This window comes from Carassius auratus, chromosome 6 (assembly GCF_003368295.1).
Source record: "Carassius auratus strain Wakin chromosome 6, ASM336829v1, whole genome shotgun sequence".
NCBI lineage: Eukaryota > Metazoa > Chordata > Actinopteri > Cypriniformes > Cyprinidae > Carassius > Carassius auratus.
In genome coordinates, this window is record NC_039248.1 from 24156058 (window position 1) to 24165254 (window position 9197).

At 38.9% G+C, this 9197-nt stretch overlaps 1 protein-coding gene across 2 annotated transcripts; it reads right to left on the reverse strand.

Moving 5' to 3' along the window:
• Nucleotides 1-1593: 1593 nt before the first annotated feature.
• Nucleotides 1594-9031, reverse strand: tgm8 (transglutaminase 8). 2 transcript variants are annotated; one of them, XM_026265806.1, is made up of 13 exons: nucleotides 8904-9031; nucleotides 7666-7827; nucleotides 6104-6337; nucleotides 5522-5640; nucleotides 5223-5351; nucleotides 4852-5029; nucleotides 4351-4486; nucleotides 4162-4271; nucleotides 3811-4053; nucleotides 3454-3732; nucleotides 2795-2958; nucleotides 2311-2444; nucleotides 1594-1881 (listed from the first exon to the last, which is right to left on the reverse strand). In XM_026265806.1, the coding sequence occupies exons 1-13, from the start codon at nucleotides 8944-8946 to the stop codon at nucleotides 1698-1700; spliced, it is 2115 nt and encodes a 704-aa protein (XP_026121591.1). In that variant the 5' UTR covers nucleotides 8947-9031; the 3' UTR covers nucleotides 1594-1697. The 2 variants fall into 2 exon arrangements, with proteins under 2 accessions (XP_026121591.1, XP_026121590.1); XM_026265805.1 differs by having other exon boundaries at nucleotides 7666-7830; nucleotides 8904-9009.
• Nucleotides 9032-9197: the final 166 nt, after the last annotated feature.

Consider the following 9197-nt stretch of genomic DNA (forward strand, 5'->3'; position numbering starts at 1 on the left):
CCAGGAACATACATTCATATTTGAAGCTAAACAATTTTGTTAATTAATTTACAAGTAATTAACTACTGCATGATTGATTGCACATGTGTTCTCTTGCCCCTTTCAAAAACAGATTTCATTGAGCTTCACTGTTTAAGGTGTAGTATATTTTGGCCTGAAATAATCTTTTAGTTTTTCTCAGTATGGGGTTTGTCATGTTTGTCAGAGTTTGAGGCTTGTCTTCCTCTCCTCATGTGACGTTGATGATGTGTGTCTCAATCAGGTCCAGTCATGTCTGGGTGGAGCACAGGAGAGAAGATCTGATCCCTGCTCGATGAACAGCTTCAGTGATGGAGTCTGAACTCTCCCCACATTTCCCAAAGCTATGAATTAGTCCATCTGTCTGAATGATGCTGTAACTCATGATGTTCGCAGATGCTTGTGATTCCAGCAAACCCATCGTTCCATCACAATTTCACCATCAAGTTAGGCACATCAACCATAACTCCTTCAAAAACAGCCAGAAGTCTTGGAGTTATGATTGATGATCAGCTGACTTTCTCAGACCACATTGCTAAAACTGTCCGATCCTGCAGATTTGCTTTATTCAACTTGAGAAGATCAAGCCCTTTCTTTGGGAACATGCTGCACAACTCCTTGTTCAAGCTCTTGTTCTGTGGCTGGACTATTGCAATGCTCTCTTGGCAGGTCTTCCAGCCAATTCTATCAGACCTTTACAATTAATCTAGAATGCAGCAGCAAGATTAATTTTTAATGAGCCGAAAAGAAACACGTCACACCTCTGTTTATCAATTTGCACTGGCTTCCAATAGCTGCTCGCATAAAATTCAAGGCATTGATGTTTGCCTACAAAACTACCACTGGCTCTGCACCCATTTACCTAAATTCGTTACTTCAGACTTATGTGCCTCTAGAAGCTTGTGTTCTGCAAGTGAATGTCGCTTGATTGTTCATCCCAAAGAAGCACAAAGTCACTTTTACCGACTTTTAAATTAAATGTTCCTCCTGGTGGAATGAACTCCCCAACTCAATCCGAGCAGCTGAGTCCTTAGCCATCTTCAAGAATCGGCTTAAAACACATCTCTTTCATCTTTATTTGACCCTCTAACTTTAACACTCACTATTCTAATTCTATTCTTTAAATAAATCTAACTACCTTTCTAATATTTTTGTATTCTTTTTTGTTTTCATTTATTATGCAATTGTGTGTGTGACTGTGTGTGTGTGTGTGTGTGTGTGTGTGTGTGTGTGTGTGTGCAAGGACCTCTAACACTAGCTTGCTCTATTTTTTTTATTCTATCTGTTTTCTTTTTATTTATTATATTAGTTAAAATCCCATGCTACGTGTACTGTGTTAACCTAACTGAGACTTGTTATAGCACTTATATATCATTGCTCTTTTTGTTGTTTTTGATTGCTTCCACTGTCTTCATTTGTAAGTCGCTTTGGATAAAAGCGTCTGCTAAATGAATAAATGTAAATGTAAACATTTTTGCATATTTAGTGATGTTTTCACATTATTCACATAACATCTGTTCATGCTCACTACTCATGTAATCACTCCAAACCTCCTTTATTGAATCAACAGAGACGTTTTGAATTAAATATTGATTTATTCTGATTAAACAGTTGAGATGATGATTGTAAATCATCTGTGATGTTGTTATTGAATACAAGTTCAGATGGTTCTTGTTGTTCTATCGTCTGATGCTGAGGAACCCCAGCCGTGTCGCTGCGGGCCGCACGTTCAGATCCACACTGGATTTAATGTCTCTGAAGGTGGAGCTGTCGAAGTTGGCCACCAGTTTCCTCGGTCCGAGTCTGTAGGGCTTGAAGGTCACCTTCAGTGTGATTCTCTGACCCGGGGCGAGCTCCACGGTGCTGCCGAACACAAACACTTCATCTGTTAAACGCTCAAGAATCACTGAGTACTTTACCTGAGGACACTCTACATCAGGGTTTGAGAGTCTGATCAAAAGGTCTTAAATGGTAAATATATATTTTTTTAAAACAAAAACATTTTCATCAAAAATATCAATGTTAAAATTTTTCTATTTTATATTTCCTTAAACTTTCTTAACTTTTTTTTGTAATATCTAGAGTCTAACCTTAAGTTATAAACCAAATGTAAAGGAGTTAAATAAAAATGACAAGTTAAAATTTATCTTTCAAAAGCTTACTAAAAATGTCATAATTCCAAAATAAAAAGCTAATTCAGTGAGGATGTACTTGAGAAGTTTGGATGAAATGAAAGGAGGCGGGTGTGATGTGTGTTGCTGCAGTAAACAGGTGATGATGTGCTGGACTCACCTGGACTGCTCTGTTTGTTTGAGCAGACCGCTGCCAGTGAGGGTGACCGTACAGTTCTTCAGTGGAGAGGGCAGAGGATTCTCAAACACCACCTCAGCGTTCATCTCACTGTCCTGCAGAGGAGTCCCGCTCACCTGAGACACACACACACACACAGCGCCCACAGGTTATACACATTTATTGAATGTGTTTTTGAGTAAACACATGTTCATATTTAGTCTAGAACTACAGTGAGATCATGTTCACACACAACACTCTGCACTGACTCCTGATCTCTGTCTCCATGGCAACACCAGAGCTGTCACTCAACACATGGAAACAAAGTAACTGCTGTTTCTTATTTAAAAAGTAACTCTTTCTAAATGACAAAGTATCGCGTTACTTTACCAGCCATTAAATATGTGATCTGATTATGTAACTCACGTTACTTGTAATGCGTTAATCTCAACACTGCTGACCAACAGAATGTGTGTGAGACACTCACTGTGACTCTCAGCGTCGGACTGTGAGGAACCACGTCTTTCTCCGCCAGATAAACTTCCTTCGGGTCGTTTTTATTCACGGCGATCACAGAGACTTTGATGCAGTTGTTGTCGAGCAGATTCGGGCCGTATGCAGTAAACGGCAGCTCGAAGGGAAGAGTTTGCTCTGAAACAAGCACACGAGGACATGAGTCTGTGTATCTGTGAATCAGATTAATGATTCAGAACCACTCAGAGATGATTTCACCTCGAATCATACCAACGCAACTGATGTTAATGTTGGGTTTGTGTAGTTAACTGCTGGATGAAGCTCAGAAAAAAACGCACGCCATGGTTGGTAAAAGACTGTGTTGTTACATTGTTTTTACTTATTTGTTGTATTTTATAGAAATGAAATGAATTTTGCTGTGATCTTTGTTTGAAACTATTTTTGTTAACCAAACTGAGCAAAAACTCAAATCGATATATATATTATACTAAAATGTATGTTAACTTAATAGCAATCCCAGTTTTCAGGTTAAACCTCACTCTCTTGGTCGTGTCATGTTGCTTAACTAGGCTGTATGTTATAAATATATAAACTAAGGAACTTTGTGTTGTTTGTGTGCGTATCTCTTGAACGCGAGCTGACGCTGGTCAGTTGTCAGATCTAGTCCTGTACCTGTGTTGGGTTGCACCTGTAGGTCTCTGGTGTTACTCCAGACGTCGGCCGTCGGGTTCCCTGTGTATCTCATGACCTGAGCGCTCATCTTCAGCGTCAGATCCTGGGCTTTGCTGTTCTCGCTCTTCACAAGCAGGTTGAGTCTGATATCGGCTCCGTTCAGCGGCGCTCCGTCCAGACTCAGCTTCATCTGGACGCTCGGACGAGGCGTCTGGCTCTCCTTCAGACCCGTCACACGCTTCACGGCCTCGTCATACACCGCTCTCTCCTTCTCTGAGCCTGAGGAGCACAGTCTCACATGCTCAGATGTGTGTGTGTGTGTGTGTGTGTGTGTGAGTGTGTGTGTGTGTGACTCACCCTCTGGGTGCTTGTACTGGTCAGTGATGTCCTGTCTGCTGTTGCTGCCCACAGCTTTGGTGCTGATTTTCTGTCCGACAGTCTTCATGTCTGAAAGGATCTTCTTCTTGGAGCCGTTGGCCATGACCAGCCATGTGATCTTGTCTGCATTCACCTCTCCGTACACAAAAGGTACGTCGTATTTGACATTGGTGTGACCCTCCAGGATGGCCTTGACCGGCGCTGGACCGCAGCAGTAAGAACCTGGACCGAATATAGAGAGATCACTTGTGTTAAACGCTTCGGGTTCCACTGGAGATTCACTCGTGTAAATAAGACTCTCGCTATATGTTTTATAATATAAGTGTTCACCTGAGCTCCTTTCCTGCGGCGTTGGATCCAGCACCTGCCAGCCGTCGTAGAAGGAGTCCTGAGAGAGATCGGGACGCCTCATCCAGCCCTCCACCCAAACGTGATAGTTCCTGCGGCACATTCATCATCAGTCACTCCACTAACACTAACACAATCACTGACCCCTAACCTGTGACCTCAGACTCTCACCAAACACTGTCCTGGTTTCGTTTGGGTCTCACGCCGTAGTCACTGAAGTATTCATCAACGACCAGGTTCTGATCCGTGTCGTGAGCCGACTGATAATTAGTGACGACGCGGCACGGGATCCCCAGACACCTGAGCACTGCAGACACACCACAGAGAGATTACCCTTCACTCAGAACATACACCTTCAGTTCGGTGCTGCACAAAATCTAAACTAAAAAATATGTTCATGTAACAAAACGAACTATTTTTTGGCTTGGTGTTAAGGCTACATGTCTCCTTTTTGTTTAGTCTGACTTGATGTACAAAAATAACTAAAAATACAAATTTATAAAAAATACCTAGAAATATATTTGTAAAAAATATTAAGAAAAATGTCAAAAATCCACAATAAAATTGCTAAAACTTTAATAAAATATAAAATGGCATAAAATTCAATATAAGATAAAATTCAGTTATACTGAAACAACACTGTGTGTGTGTGTGTGTGTAGCATGTGTGTACCGGTGCACATGACCGATGCAAACACCCAGCACTGTCCGAATTTGACGGGATGGCAGTCGTATTTGATCCAGCGTCTCAGGATGTCCACACTGCCGTTCCAGCTGGACGGAAGCACCCCTCCGATGTACGTCCCGTCCCACTGACCCATCAGCACGCCCTTATCATCATCTGAGTTGATCTGAACACATAATATTGGTATGAGTGTCACATGATCCTTCAGAAATGCAAATGCTCATCTGCATATGCTAATGAGCAGCTCATTTAATATTCAGCACTGCTCATCTGCGTATGCTAATGAGGCAGTTCTTTGATTCACTGGTCCACGGTCAGATATGAATGTGTTGCTGTGATGTGTCCAGCAGGTGTTTTACCATGGCGCTGACCACTCGGCTGACGTAGATGGGGTTGCAGCGCGCCGAATAATCCTCTGCTGCGTTTTCAAGACACTTGGGGTTCACATCCAGCAGCTTCAGACAGATGTCAAGGATATCCTCCTCGAACTGCAGAAAGCACAGACACCAGCTCAGATCAGTGTGTGTGTGTGTGTGTGTGTGTGTGTCTCATGCTCTTCAAGGCTGTATTAATATGGTCAAGAATACAGAACAAGCAGTAGTATTGCGAACAACAGATTTCAACAGAGATCTGAAAGAAGTGTTGGTGAAGCTCTCACCTGACCGAAGTCCCAGCTGTTGGTGGTGATGTATTCATCCACTCCCTGATACACGATTCCCTGCTCGTTCAGGACATACTCCTGTCGCTCCGCTTCATTCTCCAGAAACACCGCGTCATCTGCAGAAACCAGACATTTAATGTGGGGATAAAGTCAAACATTTAGATATTTCTCTCTTTTTGCAAAACTTTTAATTGCTGCAGAACATAAAAACTGGACTCGATTAAGATTAAGAGCTGTTTGTATACAAAAATAGAGCCATGATTCTGGATAAATTGAGACTTTTTTTATTTTTAAGTGGAGGTTGTAGTTCTCCCACAGTTCTGAAGAAACAATATTAGACAACTAAACAAAATCTGAATGAATGATCCAATGCCTCACTCAAGACTAACTGGCTTCATTACTGGATGATTCAGTGCTTTTAAATGAATGATTCACACACAAATACATTTTTAACAAAACCTTTTCACAAACTAAGACAGGTGTTGATGGGTGGAATTTAAATTGAGATTTTACACCCAGTCTCTGATTCTGGATTCAGAAGCCCATGAGACACTGATGAGGATGATCTGGGATCCTCACCTTTACTCCAGGGGTTGAAGAGCACGGTCAGGGCGCACACGCTGGAGTAGGGTCCGCTCTTCACGCTCAGAGAGTACAGACCGATGCAGGCGTCTGACGGACACAGAACGGACAGCGTGACGGAGGACGGCGAGCCGCTCAACACCTTCACACTCCAGCCTTTACTGACACTGGAGCAGCGTGGGTCTGTGCTGCAGGACGAGAGCGTGCCCTTCTGTTCACACGCTCCAGGACCTGACAGAGACACTTCAGAGTTAACATACATGTGCAGCAGGACTGGAGAGAGTGAGGCTAACTACCAACCAACTGTTTGACACAAGTCTCTTCTGCATTTATTTGATCAAAAACACAGTCAAAATTATGAAATATTATTCTGATGTAAATCATCTGTTTTCTGTGTGAATATCTGTTAAAGTGTAATTTATTTCTGTGATGCTCCGCTGTATTTTCAGCATCATTCCTCCAGTCTTCAGTGTCACATGATCTTCAGAAATCAGAATAATATGATGATTTACTGCTCAAGAAACATGAAGATTATTATCAGTGTTGAACACAGTTCAGTATTTTTGTGGAAACTGATCCATTTTATTGTTCAGGATTCACAGATGAACAGAAAGTTCAAAAGAACAGCATTTATTAGATACAGAAATCTTTTATAACAATCTAAAAGTCTTTACTGTCATTTTTGAGTAAATTAATGCATCACTGATCTATAAACGTATTTAACGTAAAATGTATTATAACTAATGGATTTTAAGTAAGGGTTTTATTTTGATTGTTTTTATTTTAAGTTATTTAGTTTTCATTGAAATTATGATTCAAAACCTTTTTATTAAATTTTTAAGATGTATTTTAATTTGACATTTTTAGTATTTGGTTTATTTTTTAGTAGGTTTTTCTTGGATTTTTTTATTTTGTAGTTATTTACATTTAATAAATTATAATGAAATAAAATGTTATACTTTTATAATTTTATACTTTTTAATTTTAAATTTTTATGTTTAAATTATTAGTGTTTTGTTTTATTTTAAAGTTGCTTACTTTGCATTTACAGAATTTACAATATATTTTTTATTATTTTGTAAAGATTTAATTTGACTTTTATTATTTAATTAATTAGTGTTAGGGTTAGTAATTTATAATAATAATATTTTTTTATTGTTTGTAGTTTAAAATTATTTACTTCTAAAAATTGTGATTTAATATTTTCATAAGTTTTTTATGATTATTCATTTTGTTATTTAATTATTAGTAAATAATTACTAATTAGTAAATAAAATAGTATTTTATTGTGCAGCACAACTGTGTTCAACATTGATAATAATCTTCATGTTTCTTGAGCAGTAAATCATCATATTATTCTGATTTCTGAAGATCATGTGACACTGAAGACTGGAGGAATGATGCTGAAAATACAGCGGAGCATCACAGAAATACATTACACTTTAACACAGATTCACATAGAAAACAGCTGTGTGTAATCCTAATAATACATCACATGTTTTACTATATTTTGGATCAAATAAATGTTAGTGCTGTGTCTGTACTGAGTGTTTAGTGACCTGTCTGCACAGTGATCTGGATGTCGCTTTGGTCTAAACGCTCGGCGCTCAGGATCAGACTGAAGGCTTGTCCTCTGCGGATGATCAGACGCTCCACCGTGATCTCTTTGGTGTGGTGTTCAGTGTTGTTCTTCACACACTGCAGATCCACCTTCATCACAGCTGCTGGAAACACACGGTTACGTCAACACACAACTAGTCCAGCTGGTTTATTGCTAAATAGATAAATGACATTGTGACACACGCTGACACAAATCATATTTCATAATCACATAATCAGAGCTGAAGATCAGGCGTGGTTGATCTGATGAATGAAGAGCAGTCAGATAACAGATCACCAACACTGATCTCATGATGTTTGGTTCCCTAAACCTAACCCAAACTTTACTAGGGATTTTAACCATAATCCACTAAGAGACTAACAGAAATAGGTCAAAGACGAAAACGTGTTTAAGCATAAAAAAAATGTGTAATACTGTTTCAAACTGTTGTAGTTTTCCCCCCAAAAAATGCAAAAAGTTTTCTGTTTTATTTAATTGCAATTTTGTTTTTGTTTTTCTGAGCAAAAAATAAATATCATACATTTTCCCCTGACTTACAGAAGACACCCAGTAAAATGTCATTCAGTGTAACAATCTTGTCAGGCATATTTACAACAAAAATCAATTTATGACATTAAGAGACTAATTACTTTCACCCCAAATACTAATGAGTTGTAATTTTAATTTTTTAACATTTGCCACTATAGGTTTTGCCCATTTGTCAGTAAGAATTTTTTACTAATTTAAAACACAACAAAGTGTGTAGTATGCTCCATTATTCTTTTAGATGTTTTAATATGTTCACGTCAGAATAAGCATGTTGTTTGAATTTTTGCATAAATATTGTGTTACACTGAATGACAATGTTACATTATTTCAACCAAATTTTGACATTTTATTCTCCAAAAACTTATTTGAAACCTTAAAAGTAGACATTTTACTTACATTTAATGTGCTTTCTATGGACACAAAATCACAATTTCTGTTGATGCGGACATCTTAACGTGTTTGACCCAAATACAACTGAAGAGTAAAATCACGTCTAGACTTATAGAGTACAGATCAAAAACTATAAAAGCCTTTCATGAAAGGTGAAGTGTAGTCTATCATAAATTATCCTAAACATTTAGTGTGCTAATATTCACACAGACTGAAAATCTGAGTAGAGATTTATAACTAGAAATGAGTTTGACTTACCCTGATCACTGCGGACAGAGTTCCTGCTCAGATTCTCACTCATGCTCGTCTCTTCAGATGTGTGTGTGTGTGTGTGTGTGTGTGTGTGAGAGGAGCTTTATAAGAGCCGATCCCGTGAGACGAACACTGAGCAATCAATCCACCCGTTAAGAATCTGTCAGTTATTCATGCGTAACTCCTCCAGCGGTGTGGAAATACAGTAATCATCTCAGTTATGCTGTTATTACATCACTGCTGTTCACCAGACAAACAGAGAATGGAAAGTTAATTAACCTGAGAATCAAACGGGTGGGA

Excerpts from the sequence above, each read along its gene's own strand:
- tgm8 (XM_026265805.1), bottom strand. The coding sequence starts at position 8,946 with ATGAGTGAGAATCTGAGCAGGAACTCTGTCCGCAGTGATCAGG. Across the intron at positions 7,831-8,903 it reads CTCTGTCCGCAGTGATCAGG|CAGCTGTGATGAAGGTGGAT; the intron begins GTAAGTCAAACT and ends GTGTGTTTCCAG. Across the intron at positions 2,959-3,453 it reads ACAGGTGCAACCCAACACAG|AGCAAACTCTTCCCTTCGAG; the intron begins GTACAGGACTAG and ends TGCTTGTTTCAG.